The following is a 17,699-nucleotide window of genomic DNA, read 5'->3' on the forward strand; positions in this document are numbered from 1 at the left end:
GATTGATTGAGTCATTTGTGTACCAAATACATAAGCTCAAATAAGAGAACGTGAGATATTTAGTCATAAAAGAATTACAAGGCTTCTTCACAAGGCTTCATGCAAAATTGCCCTTACCCAATCTCCTAATTTATGCAGTCCTTCTTGAAAAATATTGGAATATTTAATAGCCCTCATTGTTAGGTACTCTGTCCCTAACTCAGACAGATCCTTTTCCTGTTTTAAGCTTCTTATCTCTTGTTCTTGGTGAAGATAAAGATTAGTAACTTGTGGTCACCTCTGCTGCATTGTTTTAAATGTTGTAAGATTATTTAGTCCTCTTCAGATCTTTTATCCCAATGAAATAATCCTAATTCTGTCCTGCTTTTGTTGTGGAGCTCTTCTTGGAATCCTGTTGAAGTATATTCTATGTCATTTCCAGGTAGTGAGGCCTCAGATATATATGATATTCTCATAAAGCCTAATCAGAATTGAATGCAATAGTTTTAGTGCAAAGTTTTCTTAATATGTGGTCCTGATAATAACAGCTTCTTTTCAATAAAAAAAAAAAAACTAATATGGATTACTTATTTATAAGTTAAATATTAAACTAACCTTTTAGCTTATAACTTTCCATGAACATCAGAGCAGTAGACTAAAATATAAAAGACCTGGATTCTAATCTTAGCTCTGTCACTTAATAGCCATGTGACCTTTAACAAGTAACTTATCTTCTCTAAGCCTTTTTACTGCTCTACAAAATAGGGATAATAGTATCTGCCCTACCTATTCTCTATTTCATCATCATAGCCATTTATCAAAGTTTTTAAATAGGGTCATGACTTAGGAAATGGTCTGTTTTTTATGTTGTTACATATTAAACAAGCATAACTTTTCATTTATATTATTTAATAAATCAAATACCCATTTTACATAGTAACTAGAAAATATATACTTCCCATCATTAATAAGTTAAAACATTTTTCAAGTATTTCCAGAATATTTATCGTTGCATTTCACAGTGGTTTTCTAACCGTTTCCCAAGTAGAAGAGTGTAGCAAAGAGGCAGAAATCAAAATACTTCACTTTAAATATTCAGTAATGAAACTAAATAGTGACACCTAATGGGCTCTCCAAGATAAATAAATTGAACTTAAATCTGATCTTGCAACTAAATAATTGGGAATAAATAGCAAATTAAATGATCAGTGCAATTTGAAAACCCTGTCTCTTCATCTAATAATATAACTTTATCCACAGTGTTACTTTAAGAGGTTGGACCTGAAATCAACCACAGATTGCTTCAGTATTTTGCTTATCCAGACTTGGTGGGGAGAGTAGGGGGGAAGCGGATATCCATTTTTAAAAGAGAAGTCAAACAATAGCCTTCCTTGCTTGTCAGCTTAAGTGTTTAATTATGGCTGGGGTTTCCAGGCTTTTTGCCAATAATAACATATTCCTAAGATGTGGTATTCTTATTTATAATACAGACTTTTTCAGTACTGATTTGGAAACAGAAATTTTTAATCTAAAAGTAACTGTGTGGTGGTTTTGGAAAAAAAAAATTAATTTTATAACTTTTTTTTAGTACTTTAAGTATATTTTATGTTAGTTGAGATCAGTTAATTGCAAAGTTGTAGAATGACTGATGAAAACATGTATTGACTGAATTCTAGTAAAATTTTCATAAAAATTTCCTGAAAGCAATAGTAAAATGTCATTTTTAAAGTATTGAACTATTTAATGACGTATAAAGAAAGGTTTTGAGAAATGATAGTCAAATGCATTATCATTAGACATTACCAAATGTTATAATTTAAAATCTGTTTTTGTTTAAATTTTATTTTTTAATGTGCTTTTTTTTCCCATTGTTCTTTCACCTTATTTCACATCCCCACACTCCCCATTTCACTATGACTATTTGAGTATTTTATGCCACCATTCAGCATTGCTGCCAAATTGCTGTTGCTTGACTTTTCTTCATAATGAGGAGGCAGCCTCATCCAAGGGTTTTTGAATGAACATGCTACTAATGGTTCATTGGTTATATTCAGCGTACATTTTCGAGACCTCTTGTCTCATTTACCAAATGAGGTAATATATTTTGAAGGAAGTTATAAAAGTGGTGAGCATACTATATCCTAAATGCTAATTTTATTGTAAGATAAACACAGTATAAAACTTATTTTTCTAGGATTTTGAGTATGCAGACATATGTGTATATAGAAAATTTCTCTTCTTTTTTCCTAGTTGTGGAAAATGTTTATAAGAATCGCGAGCCTGTCAGACAGATGAAAGCTCTTTATTTTATCACTCCAACATCAAAGGTTAGTGTTTTGAATTTTTCAGAAATTAACTTACGTATATTTTTTTTTCTCAGCTTTTTAGGATCATAGATTTAGAGCTAAAATGAGCCTTAAAGATCATGTAACTTAATCCCCTTATCTGTAAAATGAACAGCAGGCTCAAAGAGCTAAGTTACTTGGTCACTGAGGTCATAAAGTTTATGAGTAGCAGATACATGATTTGAAATCATGTTCTTTGACTCCAAATCCATTGCTCTTTCTATTGTACTATTCTGTTTGTAGTTTTTCTTGTTGAAAAAAATGAAATATTAAAATGTTCTATGTCAGAAACATTAAAATGTGCCATTAAACACTGCTTGGCACATAGTAAGCATTTAATAGATATTTGTCCATTAATTGATTGGTAGGCACTTTGGATTTTAGAGTAGATTTTAAAGGGTCTAGACATTTCAAGAATGAAAATTTGAAGATTCAGAGAGAAACAATTCAGACAAGAAAGAAAGAAGAACTGGTCTAAAGAGATTGTGGATGTACAGGAGATTAATCAACCACTTCAGATTTTTTAAAGATAACACACGGAATATAGAAGCAAGGAGAGATAATAGAGGACATATTTTAAAATGTGGCATGGTCCTTTAAGAATAGTGTCAGCAGTGCTAAAGTTGAGAATGAAAGGAGATTAAGAAGAAACCTTGAGGACAACTGACAGATGAGAGAAGGCAGGGCCTGCGTAGTTCTTATTTTCTTCTCTCTTCCTATTAAGGAAAATTACATTTGTATTAGAAAGAAGGAGGTGAACAGAAGTCTAATGAATTTGTCCAAGACAAATTGGAAACAGAAAGTACAAAGCTATCTTTTGATAAGTTCAAGTCATCCAGCCCCACTTTCGGGGCATTGAAATAGATACTGATCTCTGAAAGGTCATGGAGAGTTACTGTGGTGCTATAGGACTGGAGATGGGTGAATGTCTCAGTTTTCAAAAAGAAGAGGTTGGAGTCACCAAAGTACGGACTAGTTCAGCTTTGAATCCTTGCAGAATTCTAGAAGATATTATTAAAAACATGGTTAATGAGTAAGTAGACTAAGGGAGCAGTGATCACAAGAAAGCTTTATTAAAAACTGGCTATGCCTATTACAACTTAAGTTTCTTTTTTGGGGGGGTTATTGGCCTCATAGGTTAAGGGAATGCTATAGATACAGTTTGCCTACATTTTAAGTAGAATATTGGATGAATTTTCTCATACTCTTGTAGAAAACATGAAAAGAAGTAGAATAGATGATCGTATGGTTAGGTACGTTCTATATTGGTTGAATGCCTTAACCCTAAAACAACCACTGTGTCAACTTGGAACAAGTTGGAACAATCTCTCTTTGAATTCCCAAGGATTTGTCTTTGACACTTTGCTTTTAACATTTATATCAGCAGCATGAACAAAGGCATGGACAGAATTCTACTCAAATTTGCAGCAGTCCCAAAGCTAGGAGGCAACATCTTGTAGCATATAGATCATTTGCTAGATGTAGAGTGAGGAAGACCTCGATTCAGGGCCTGCTTCAAATGTTTATTACATGATCCTCAACTAGTCATGAAACCTCCTCAGTTTCTTTATCTGTAAAATGGGAATGATAGTATTTGTCTTCAAACATGGACTGGATGACCATTTCCTAGGGATGTCATAGAGTGAATTCTAGTTTAGATACAAGTTAGATAGATTATTTCTAAGAATCAATTAGGGACTACTTATTAAGCATTTACTATAAGGCAGACACTATCCTAGGTATTAGGGATAAAAAGAAAGACAAAAACAGCCCCTGCCTTCAAGGAGCTCCCATTCTAATGGAGAGATGGCATGTATATTCCTGGGTATATACAGAGTATATGTGGAGTAATGATGGGAGGTAATCTTAGAAGGGAAGGCTCTTGGAGCTGAAGGAACCAGGAAAGGCCTCCTGCAGTAAGTAATGTTGATGCTGGGTTTTAGTGGATCTGTTCTGAGCCCTCTTCTTCTAGCCCTTATCTCACGGGTTCAGTTATCTTCTTTACATAGATGATTCCCAGATCTGTGTATCCAGTCCTGATCTCTTTCCTGAGTCCCAGTCTCACATCATCAACTACCTTTTGGACAACTGAAACTAGATGGCATCCCTTGGCGTCTCACACTCAGTATGTCCAAAACAAAACTCATTATCTTTCTTTTGAAATTCTGTTTGTCTTCCCATATTTCCTATTACTGTTGAGGCCACCTCCATCCTTCCAGTCACCCAGGCTCTCAACCTCAGTGTCACCTCAGCTCCTCACTTGTACTCACCCCAAATATCAACAAATCTTGTCATTTCTGTTTTCATACCTTCAGCAGTTTGTGTCCCCTTTTCTCTACTGCCACCTTCCTGCTGCAACCCCTCATTATCTCATATAGAGCCTCTTAAAATAGCCTGCTAGTTGGTCTCCTTGCCTCAGGTCTCTCCCCACTTCACTGCACCTTCCATTTAGCTGCCAAAATGATTTTTCCTGAAATTCTAGACTTAAACATGTTATTCTCAATCAACTTAGATAGTCAACTTCAGAAGCTCCCTGTTACCTCTAGGATGAAATACAAAATGCCTCTTCCTACCCACCTCATCTTTTTATACTTCTCATCCCTCTGTGTCCTCTTCAGTCCACTGCCTTGGCCTTTTTGCTCTTCCCCTGATGTCTCAACTTCACTGGTTTTCTTCAAGACTGCTCAAATTCTGCCTTCTATACGAGCCCTTTCCAGTAAGACCCCCTCTCCAATACTAGTCCCTTCCTTCTAAGATGACTTTACATTTACACTATACCTATACATGATTATATGTACATTGTCTTCTCCATTAGAATGTGAGCTTGAGGGCAGGGACTGTCTTTATATCCCTGGCATATAGCATGGTGCCTCATATAACCCCTAATAAGTGCTTGTTGACTGACTGACTGACTGAAGGAATCCAGTGATTCTGAGAGGTAAATAGAGCAAGGAGAGAGCAAGTCTGCCAGGCAGGTTTAGGGGAAGGGATTAGACTGTGAAGAATTTTGAATGACAGAGGTCTTTATCCTTGGTCCTGGATGGAGTAAGAGTAAGGGGTGACACAGTGAGTCTTGGGCTTTAGGAAAATGACTTCCAATTCTGAGATTCTCTGTGTATGATTCTGTGTGTATTTTAAAAGTTAAATATTTAATGAGTTGTAGAGAATTTTTTTAGTTGACTCTCCCCTATTTATAACAAAGTTTTCCCTCTTAAATGAAAGTCCAATTTACTAGTATACAAAAAAGAATTTTAATAATAAATTTCTTATTTTTATAGCTATGTTAAAATATGAATTGATCTCTGTGTAGAAATTTAGCTAAAAGAAATATTGAATCACTTCTGTACACCTTTATGCCTTCAGTGTGGCCAGAAATATTTGTATGAATCTTTGACCTTTTGGAAATACTATTTTGTATTTGCTTTGAACCTGACCCTGGTTCTCATTTGTTACTTTAAAAGCAAATAAGAGGTGTATCAGGCACCTCTTCCCTTGAACAACAACTCTGTGCCTCCTTTCCTCTTTCCTGCCTAAAATATTATTTAGAGCCACGATTCTTAATTTCACTTCCCTGCTAACTCAAGCAGAATTGAGCTTATGGGCAAAAGAGATACGCATGCATGGTTAAGCATCTGCTGCTTACTTTAGGAAGTTGAGAATTATGTACACATAAACCTTCGTACACATGTATGTAAGTGATATCTGCTGGCTTCTATTTTTGGTTATTTTTGGTTTTCACAGTAAATATTTTCTAGTTTTCTTTTGGATTTGCTCAGTTGATCCAACAGTGCCTGTAGCATCTACTTGTTTTCAGTCTATTCAGTTGTTTGTTTTTTAGAGTAACTGATGTCTTCAGTAGGGGCTACTAGCTCATTCAGTTCAACAAACATTTGTTAAGCATCTTTTTGACATAGTAAAAGCCCTTAAGGACGATTAAATAAACAAATCTCTAGGTTGCAACTAGTCCTGGCTACCAGTGGGTACATCTAGTAATGCTAATATTTCTTAAATATGTGCCAGGAATTTTGCTAAGCTGGGGATACTAAAACAGGAAAAAACCAGTTCTTTCCCTGAAAGAGCTTACATTCTAATGGAGGAAGGCAAGCAGAAGGAATCTGAAAGGGGGTGTGGCAAAGTTTGGAGAGTCAAAAGCACACCTGGGAGCCATATAAAGCATGATGAATCTGGTCTATCTGTACTCAAAAATGGAGATCCCCAACCAGCACTTGCTAATGGGAGAAGGGGGCTCTAGCATAGATTTCCAGTGATTTTTCAAAGTGAGAAGTTACTAAGTCGTGAGTTGAGTTATGGTGGCTCAGTCTAATGACTCAGAGGCCCAGCTGGGAGGAGAATAAAGCAGGACTGGCCTAGGCGATTCTCCAGTGTCTCTTAGTAGATATTAATGTTTGCTACACCTGTTGTATTAAATGGAGAGCTGGCCTAGAGTCTGGAGCTGAGGAAAACCTGGATTCAAGTTCAGCTGTGTGACCCAGGGCAAGTAAGTCACTTAACTGCTCAGTGCCTGCAGCAACTCAGACTGTCAGTTGTAGAGCAGCTGTTGATCTGTGATGATAGAGAAATCTCCCCATAGTGAACTGCCAGTACTGATCAAGTTTCACAAAATAAATTTTTATGAATAAGTATTGATTAAATGCAAATGAAGTGATGATAAAAAAAAAAACCATACTAGGTACCAGGAAAAACTCTTGAAGTAATATAACCCCAGTTCTCTAGGAACATATTTTATTAGCCATTTATCAGAGTGCATATTTCTATCTATCTGTGCATATACATATGTGCTCACATGTGGGAGTATATATACATCTGCATGTACACAGGCATTTATTCTTTAGATTGGTAACAAAATTTGACAATACCCTATAGAGAAACAGAGGTTTAGTGGTTGATGTCAGGAAAAAATGGGTTCAAAATTCTACTGTATAACTCAACAAAAGTCACTTCACTTCTCTGAGCCTTAGTTTTCTCATCTGTAGATTGAGTTGAGCTAGATGTTCTCTGAGGTCCCTTACAACTCTAAATCTTATGATCCTATAATCTGTGATCCTAAGTTAACAATATTTTTATTTTTTGTTGATATAAACAATTTGAGAATAATTTTAATGTTTAAAAATTAAAGTACAATTCAATTCTTGCCATCTATAAATATTTTAAATAGGTTTTATTTACGTGAAATGGTAACTATTTAGAATTCTTCCCCCCCTCCATCCTCTGTACAGTTTTTCTGCTGATTCTGAGTATATTGTTTTTTTCCTCATTGCTTTTTCATACTTGGAGTCACTTATTAATAAATTAATATCTTTGTTTACTTCTCTGTCTTTTTTTTTTTTTTTTTTTGAGAGGGCACCATGACCCTCCAGTCTTTGAATAAAAGCAAGGTAACATTTTTGTGTTCAGGGTTGTTTTTTTTTTGGTTTGGTTTGGTTTTTAGTGTGCATATTTTTCTAACCACTAACATGGATGATTTCTTAATCTTGAAGCTTAAAGCATTTGTTTTTCTGATTTCTTATTTGCTTATTTTTCTAGAGGAACTTTTCTGCTATCTGATATGCATATCTGTTGCTCCACGTATCCTATTGTAATAGCATGGAAATTTAACACTTCTAGGTGTTAAAGATATTTGCTTCCTGCTACTTCTTTTTAAGTAGCCATAACCCAAATTTATTTAACTTTTTTTATGTTATGAATCTCTTTGGCAGGCTGGTGAAGGTTGTAGACCCCTTTTCAGAATAATATTTTTAAATCCATGAAATAAAATACAAAGGTTTGCAAAGGAAACCAATTATATTCAAATAAAAATATAGGGTTTTTTTTCCTATCCAAATGATAGACCCCCTGAAATATATCCATGAACCCCAGGTTAAGAACCCTTGCCTTAGTACTTTTCCAGATTAGTGATTTTGTAAAAGACTAATCAAGGAATCTTTATTTCTGGAAATTTGATTTGTTTTTATCTTTTCAATATTTATGGCACAGAAAGTTGTTAAGACGATATTATTACATAAATGACAAATGTTCTTTGATGGACACCTCATATTCCTCAGGAATATCTGTAGAATTATTCCCTGAAAGAGTCATTGTTTGTCTGCTTAGCATCAATCCCAGTTCTGAGTGATACAAGCACAATGATCAATTCATTAATTCTTGTGTCATTTTCCAGTTATGTATTCTACTGTATTTCATTCTGTGGGTATTCTTATTTTCTTTGATTTTGAGTAAGAAGTATAAGTCAATTGTTTCTCTATATTATAGTATTGTTTTGCCTAAAGCCATGTAAACTACAAAATTTCTTGTTTTACTACATATGCAGTCAATGGTTCTTTGGATATGTTAACAGTAGGTAGACAATGGAAGACATGTTGGGAGGCAATTAAATTAGCATTTCGTTAGTATTTACTGAACATCTAATCAACTCCTAATAAAGCTTATTTTTTCAAGTCTGTAGATTGTTTTTTACGTGACTTCTCAAGTAAATCAGAGGGCAAGTACAAAGCAGCATATGTATACTTCACTGACTGTAAGTAAACTTTTTTGAAGACTTGTGTTAATGTGTCATAATCAAAGTTGCCTGGGAAAGCAAAGAGGGGTGGAATGATTAAGGGTAAAGAATTGGTGTAAGGATAGGGAATGAAACATAGGGAGGGACAGAAGGGCAGGAAGTTATGGAGATTATTACAGATAGAGGAATTTCAGAGTTAAGGATTATGGAGGTGAAACATTGTGGATGATGAGATCAAGGACAGAACTATTCCTCTGTGTGGCTGAGATGTGCAGATGAAAGTGCAAATTATGGAAGCTGAGATTTGTGAACTGGGAAGCAAAAGGATTTGAGGGGATGTTTGTGCAAATTAAAATAGAAAGGCCAGAATTAGGATAGAGAAGAAGCCTTCAAACTACTTACCAAACAGCTTGAAAAAGGGAAGGGCTTTGGTAGAAAATAGCCACCAGGAGGTGGATGAAGTAGATGGTGATGGTACTACAAAACAGGCCTAAAAGTGACAGTAACATAAGGAACGAAAAATATTTCCTCCTTTGGCTCACACTGCATCCAGTGGGAACTTAAATCTCCTCCTCCAAGACACCCTCGTTTTTAAAGGTAAAGTTTTACCTTATTGGGTTTGGAACCAGACCTATGTAGCATTCTGGTTCTTCTGTCTTCCCCTTGCATATTCTCAGCAAGCCCCTCCCCAGCCCATCTCCCACCTGTAGCTCCTTTGTGTGTTTATCTTGCCCCGTTAAAATGGCTCTCCGTATTTTCATCTTTATCTTTCAGTTTGCCCTGACAGTCTGTTTAACAAAATTAAGTCTTCCTGTTCCAAGTCAGTAAGAAGATGTAAAGAGATAAATATATCTTTCTTTCCACTCGAGTCTCAAGTAAGCTTTCCATTTTTATGTTCTTTAGTTTTGAATGAATTTTTTACCTCATTCTTTTATGAATTTATATGTGAAAATAATAAGTACATTCACTTGAATTTTGAATGAGATTAAAACCTAATAAATATTCCATACAAAGGTAAGAGATTAAAATTGGATCATGGCATTAAGAATGAAAAGTGATGGTTATGTTTCAGTTACCAACTTCCATGAAGGTCAAATCACATCCCATCTCATCTAAGAAATTTAAGTGATTTACAATCATTTCCTAGATGATTCTCAAAATAAGCATTTCTTATTCAGGACCTATATGTTTATATGTAAGAATAAGTATTACTACCATTGTAGCCAGAAACTTACTATTAAAGTTTTGGTATTTTATATTTTTTTAACGGTCATACAGTAATTTAATGTGCAGAGCTGAGTGGGTTTTTTTTGTAATTTAGAGCAGTAAATGAGTCCCCTGTTAATGAACAGTTGGGTTTTTTTTTTATTCTGCCATGTCTTTTTTTTATAGAAGACTTGGTATTTTGCTCTGCTTTTAGATTTAGTTTAACCCTGGTTAGTGAGACCTGGAGTTAGGAAGAATTACTACTTCAGAGAATAGGAGCATCCTAGAGGAGAATCTTCTCTGTCAAGATTTGATTGTTTTCTAAGCAGTATTTCAGCTTTTTAAAATGTAGGGCTAAGAATAGGTATTGGACTTACGGTTTCATTGATATAGAAAACTCCCAGAAAGGAATTCCCTCTACCATTGGAGATAAGCTTAACACAGTCTCTGCCATTTTTAGTCTTTTTAGTTGCCTAGAGCACTGAGGTTAGGTTAGTTGACCAAGTTCACACAACCAATAGGTGATAGAAGTGACACTTAAACCCAGATGTTCTTGATGCTGAGGTAAGGCTGTTCTTTATCCACTATACCACACTACCTCTTTGTTATTTTTAATGAGAAATTTTAGAATGTGTTTTCCAGAAATCATCTTTAGGGATTTTTTTCCTTAACTATGCTTTGTAAATATCAGAGAGTACAGGTGAACTTTTAAAAATAATGTGGAATATAAACAGAAGGGAGTATTTGGTCAATAGAAGCAGATTCATTTGATTCATAAAAGATTGTAAATCAAATCTTTCCTAACCTCATTGTCAAACTCTGCAATGAATACATGAAAAACAAGGCAACAGTAATAATAACTAACATTAATGTGTACAGTACTTACTATGGACCGGGCACTGTACTGAGTGTTTTACAATTATTATCTCATTTGATCCTTACAACCCTAGAAAGTAGATGTTATCCTCATTTTACAGAGAGGAAAATGGAGGCAAACAGAGATTAAGTGACTTTTCCCACAGCTAGTAAGTGACTGAGACCAGATTTGAACTCAGGTCTTCCTGAGGCTAGATAGTCTGATACTTGATTGCTAGTGCAAGTAAGCTTCTGCCTTTACATGTGTAATGTCGTGATTTATGAAACTTGTATGTAAATGTTTCTTACATACCAGAAACCACTCTAGAACTTATGTCCCTCTCTCTTCTACCTTGAATTGCCTTCCTATTTTATCTTGGACCACCTCTTGTACCTCAACACCCAACCTGCCCCAAGATGAGGACAGGATTAGCTCTGAGGTAGCAGAACTGGTAGAGGAAGGGAAGCAAATGCCCATTATGAATCAGTTTTATCTATTCATTAAAACAATAACCTGCAGGTCTCTAACTAGAAAACCTGTTGTATTGTTTCAAATTATTTTATATACTCCAAAACAATAAGGCTGCATATATTTTAAAAAATATTCTGTAATTAAGATTTTACTAATTCAGACTAGGTTTCCCTCCACTCAGTCCATTTAGATAGGACATGGTCCCCTCAAATTCAACATATATAAAACCAAATTAATAATCTTCTTTCCTCAAACTTGCATCCCCTCTTCCATTCTTCCAATTTCCCTGTTTCCATAAATGGAACCATCACTCCCCTAATCACTTAGGCTTGAAATCTTGAAGACATCTTTGACACGTTATCTCCTTTCAAGTCACTACTTCTAAACAGCTACGTATATGCCCCTGTTTTCATTCCCACTTCAGTTCTAACCTTCTGAATTTCTGTATGCACATCTTGACTGGTTTTCTATCTCTTCTTTTTCCACCTTTCAATCCTTCTATAAAGTACTAGTAGATTAACCTTGATCTAGATCAATGTAATCATTTCCCACCCTTACTTAGAAATCTCAAATGGCCCTCCTTTGCCTATAGGATAAAATCTAAGTTCCTGAACCTCAAATTAAAAGTCCTTTACAACCTAGTTTCCCCTTACCTAGCAGACCCTATCTTCTGCTGTTTCCTAACAAAAACTTTACATTCAGGCCAGCCTAGTCTGCTCACCATTCCCAGAAGATACTTTCTTCATTCTGCATTCCATCCCTTGCTTATATCATTTTCTCCACCTGGAATGACTCCCTTCTCGTGTCTGACTAACCCTATCTTGTGAATTCTGCAAAGCCTACTACTGGTTCTGGAGCCTTCCTTGTCCATTCTGGTCTATGTTCTCTCTTACCCCTAAATCCTAACATTTGTCTATACTAGTCATTTAGACATTTGATTAAATACTTGTTACATACCTGTTTTTATGTATGAATATCCTGTCTTCCCATTCTTGAGGTCAAGAATCCTGCCCTGCGATTCTTTTCTGTCTCTCTAGGTGCCTAGAACAATGCTTTGCTCTGAGAATGAATGAGCAGATGAACTATTGAATGGTGAAGGGCTTAATTATTGGTACATATAATTATGTTTATACTTTTTTATAGGAGAGTATTGAAGAATATTAAACAAATGAAGAGTATCAGCTAATGATTTTAAATTACTGTATTGAATATAGAGTAATTACCATAGTGGGTTAAGATTTTTGATATATTGCTTACAATTTAGGCCAGATTTTGGTTTTGCTTTGTATTTCTCTCAGCCTAATATTAGGCAGTTTACTAGTTTGTCTACCTCAGATTCCTCCATTTGTTATGCAGGTAGTGAAAAGCGTGCAATACACTGTATAAGAGACAAGACATGGAAGGAGGTAGACTATCAGGAAAGGAGAGTAAGAAAAGGAAAAGAGGATGAAATCAAGATAACAGAGAAAATGGGATGTGATTGAGGTAAAGATACAATTGTATCAGGAAACCTAGCATATTTAGCCATGAGGGTTTTTTTTTCTTTTTTAAAATGTGGGCTCCAGACAGTGTTTCCTGATACATTTTCTTTATCCAAATGCTAGCCACTAGTATAAATGCATTAATTTAAATGTCTAAATTACTATATTTATTTATTTTTCTTATTTAGGTATTTACTCTTGACATACCAGATGCATTCTATTATTGTTACAGTCCGGATACAGGCAATGCAAATGGCAAAGATGCCATTATGGAAGCAATGGCTGAGCAGATAGTTACTGTATGTGCCACTTTGGATGAAAATCCTGGAGTCAGATATAAAAGGTAAAACACTAAACATTAACTATCTATAATAAGTTGTATTATTATTTGTTGACATCTATAAAAGACAGTAGGGCATAATTTCTGTTATGTGATTTTTTTTTTGGTTTGGAAAAATGCAAACTAAGTCATTGTTGTTTACTCCAAGTAAATTCAGTCTCAGAGACTAAAAGCGTAAGTTTATATTGTATAGGGTCTTGGATTTAGAGATTTAAGTTATCTTAGAAATCATCTAGTCCAGCCTCCTCATTTTACAGATGAAGAAGTTAAGTCAAAAAAGTTAGATTTATATGCCTGAGTTATAAACATTTAAAAATGTTTAAAACTTATTACTGAGTTTCATGGCCTGTACCTTTTTCATGGAAAAAGATTTTGATTAGCATTCAGGGAAGGGGCTGATGCCTAATACTTTTGTTATTATAACTAATTTAATTTCTGTGTTGTTTTAAACTCTAAAATTAGAGATCATTATTTCCCAAACGAAACAGCATAGCATAGTGGATAAAGAGCTGGACTTAGACACAGTTAGGTCTGTATTCACGTCCTGCCTCTGGCATAGACTAGCTTTGTGACCATGGGTAGTAATTTACTTGACCTGTCAGTGCCCTAGGCAACTCAAGTTGTAGAGAAAGTGCCAATCTGCATTGGTAGGTAGTTCCTCCATCTGGGAGTTCTCTGTACTAATGCCATCTCTGTACCAATCCCTCTCTCTATATCTTACATATTATAAAGAATCAGATTTAGTGAAATCTCATTAACTCCAACTGCAAATTCAGAATTTGGAAAGGGTTGGACTAGAATGTACTTAATTTTTGTCTAGTACCAGTGGCTAATAATTCCAAAAAAAGTATTGGTCAGGAGGAGAACATTTTAGGTAGAGAGCCTGTGCAAAATGCCTGCAGGTGGAAGATGGAACATCACACACATAAAACAGCAGTTTTATGTATGGGGAGCATCAAGTGGGCAAGTGTCTAGAACATAGACTTTAGAGGTCCCAGGGATAAGGTCAGGCTATTTATGAGGATGACATGTTAGGGAAAGAACTTACTTGGAAAAATTTTGCTTGGGACCTTCAAATTTAAATTACACTTTTGAGTATTAAACAGATATTTACACTAAATCTTTATAATTTGATAAGATATAGTGATTTTTCAGATTTTTAATCATCATCATGCTAGCCAACATTAATCTAGCTCTTTCATTCCTTAACTTCTTGATCTCCATTGCTTTGTATTGCCCATGGTGACCCAGCCTGTAAGTATCTGTAAGAATTGGAAGCTCGATCTTCTTGACTCACAGTCCATCACTTGCCTGTTGTATTCCTCACAGAATGACTTAGAAAGATATGTTTTTCAGTTCATTTTTAATTTGTTATATTATAAAATGTTGTAATTTTGTTTCATAAAGGAAATTTTAAAATTTGTTCAAACATTTTTCCATTTTCATAGCAAACCTTTAGATAATTCCAGAAAACTTGCTGAACTAGTTGAAAAAAAACTTGAAAACTACTACAAGATTGATGAAAAAAGCCAAATAAAGGTATAAAATGAAAAGCAAGTAGTCATTTTATGTATGTCTCCTTCTCCTATTAACAAAAGATCTGTATTGTTCTCTCTTAAAATTTAAAATAATCTAGTGTCTTTTAAAGGAATCAAATACAATTTGGTGCTTTTTTAAATAAATAAGATAAGAAAAATGGTTACATATTTGAAGTAACAAAGCAATACCTGTTTAACCCAGTTTAAGTTACTACTGTACATACTTGAAAGTAATCTGTTTCCTTTCAAAAGTTGTAATTTAGACTTCTTTTTCTTACTATCCATCCTCTAATTCTTGATTATTTTTGAAAATAACATACCCTTATTTTTTTTGTCAAGAGATCCCATAAACTGCTTACTTTGGTTCAGGGGCTTGAGATTCATATTAAAGAATAAGCACACATCTTAGCATAAAGATTTGCATATAGTGAGTATTCAGTATTTTCTGACTACATACTTGAATTACTACGTACCTTGAGATAAATAACAAGTAAACAGCTTTAGATATATTTAAAGCTTTAATTCTGATTACATATGTTATGCTGATAGGGGATAAAAGTCTTTTAGAAATTAGTTTTGGGAAACCCTTCCCTAATTAAAGTAGTCTTTTTCAGGGACAGGTTTATAAATATTGTAATTGTTCCTCAGCCAGCCTTAACTAACTTGTATAGAATTTAATTTTAAGAAATATCTAGAGAATAACTAGCCATCAGAGATTCCTCTTTTAAATACAGTAGAATGGAAAGTCACGAAGAAAAAATGTCTTGCAAATTTCCCACTATCTGTGGAGTAGTGTAGCTATGTAGCTTGATTGTCTTCTTATTCCTGTCTTATATTTTAAAAAGAGATCAAGAAATATAGGAGCAGAAAATGGAACAGGACACTGTCTCCTTTTTTCTCCTAGGTAGAAACTGGGGACAAAAAATGAGAATACTTAAGAACTCCTGTCTAACAAGAAAACCCTTGACAGTCAGAGGAATTTGAGTAAAAAATTCATAGCCAGTAGCTTTGAGAAACTGCAAAGGCTTTTGACAACAAATTGACCTGATGTTCTGAAGTTGTGTATTAATAGTTCTATGATGGTATAGACTCAAAGGTCATCATGTAGAGTGAAGTCAAAAGCAGCATTCTAATCAAGTCTATGGGTTGAGTAACTAATAATAATTAAAAATAGGTGGAAATGAAAAAGGCAAATGATGCCTAGGCTTTAATTTTTAAACTTGTTCTTGAGTTTCTACTGTATTGTTGCTATGTTGATATTCAGCACTTAAGAATATTTAAATAGCATGAATGGAAAAGCATGTTTTTTTTTCTTTGAGTTCAATTCAACTAGTATTTACTATGGGCCCATGGTCTGCAAAGCATGGTACTAAACATTGAGATAAAAAATTTAATTAACACATGATCTTTGCAGTGATTGGATTTATAGTCTCATGACCTCATCTGCAGCTCATAGCAATCATCATATCTCAAAGGTTAACTAGAAAATGGAATCCATCAATTGAGTGTGTGGATTAAGTGGGAAAATTAATAAATGGGATTATTCTAGAAAAAGTCCTGAAGGAGCTAGACTTAAAAACTATAGTTTAAAAGAGGAGAAAGACATAGTATAAAGAAGTTCATTTCAAATAATTTGAGTTATTTTTCTTAAGTAAAGTATATAAAGTAATTCTAGTTTTTGAGGGTTTCTTATCTCTGTTGGTCATTTACCTCTTTGGTAAACTGAATTTCTTCATGGTTAACATAAAGATTTTAGTCTACTGTTTAGGATCATTTTATGAGTTAGTAATTATAAATCATTTTAATTTATCTCAGCTATCTCAGCAGAATCTAGTGATATAAATGAATTCAGAAATGTTGTAATAACATTTTCAGTGTTTACAGAGCCTATTACACAAGGGAGGAGATATGATAGGAGTTAAGTTCTGGAGTTGCTTTGAAATTCCCTGATGGAATTTTTTTTTTACACAGATTTTGTAATCATCATACTGGTTTTTAATCATTTAATATTCATTTTAAATCATACTTTTGTCATGCTGCTACCCTGATTGCATTTTTTCTTAGGGTATTTCCTTTTCAAGTCAAACTGTTAAGACACTGTGTTAGGGTTTTAGGGCCTTTGGGGATGGGCAAGACAGAAAGACACTTTGTTTCCTTAAATGTTGAATGTATGTTTCTCAAAATGCTGTTTTTTAAGACAATTTTATCTTGTTATTTCAGGGTAAAACTCATTCCCAGCTTTTAATAATTGATCGTGGCTTTGACCCAGTGTCCACGGTACTTCATGAATTAACCTTCCAAGCAATGGCATATGATCTGCTACCAATTGAGAATGATACATACAAGCAAGTATAATTGGGGGACATAAAGTACAAGTAACAACATAGAAGGGCTTTTTCTCCTGAACAAAGTATTTATCATTTTGTATAAACAGTCATTAGTAGAAATCTAGTTTTATTTATTCAGATATTTTCTTTTTGGTACAGTCTCCCTTCTCTTTTTTACTCCTTTTACTTGAAACAAAAACATAATTTTGACATTATAAATTAAATGGTTAATATGACCCCTTTTGGAGAATTTTTGAGTGTTTTTATTCTTTTAAGTCCTATCCACTTTGAGAGCACATTTAGTAAGCTTGCATTTTAATAGTTTTGTCTAGTTTAATAATTTCTGTTAAAAAAATCTGTACCTGTTCCTAGTCTTATTCAATAATTTTAGTTTTATTTTCCTTTAAAGTATCAGACTAATAGGAAATAAAATAGCAAGTTTGCTTGAAAGATAGAATTTTACTCTCCTAGTAAGCATTATAATCCTAATTTTGAATTTAGAGGTTAGTGGAACATATTTACTCAGAAATAGTGTGAGATGAAAACTTAAATGAAGAACAAAAGTTATAGCATTTCCATAAGTGGACAACTTTGTTTTCATACCATATTTCAAATTTTCTCAGACATATTGAATAGCTT

General features: G+C 34.2%; 1 protein-coding gene across 1 annotated transcript in view; it reads left to right on the plus strand.

Annotated features, from left to right (window-relative positions):
* Window positions 1-17,699, plus strand: part of STXBP3 (syntaxin binding protein 3) — a 51,806-nt gene that overhangs the window by 12,298 nt on the left and 21,809 nt on the right. The window contains exons 4-9 of the mRNA XM_072644220.1: window positions 2,230-2,306; window positions 8,781-8,859; window positions 9,616-9,716; window positions 13,044-13,198; window positions 14,644-14,734; window positions 16,954-17,078. Coding sequence (XP_072500321.1) covers window positions 2,230-2,306; window positions 8,781-8,859; window positions 9,616-9,716; window positions 13,044-13,198; window positions 14,644-14,734; window positions 16,954-17,078 — 628 coding nt within the window. The remainder of the gene's footprint in view (window positions 1-2,229; window positions 2,307-8,780; window positions 8,860-9,615; window positions 9,717-13,043; window positions 13,199-14,643; window positions 14,735-16,953; window positions 17,079-17,699) is intronic.

Source organism: Notamacropus eugenii, chromosome 2 (genome assembly GCF_028372415.1).
Source record: "Notamacropus eugenii isolate mMacEug1 chromosome 2, mMacEug1.pri_v2, whole genome shotgun sequence".
In the NCBI taxonomy this organism is placed as follows: domain Eukaryota; kingdom Metazoa; phylum Chordata; class Mammalia; order Diprotodontia; family Macropodidae; genus Notamacropus; species Notamacropus eugenii.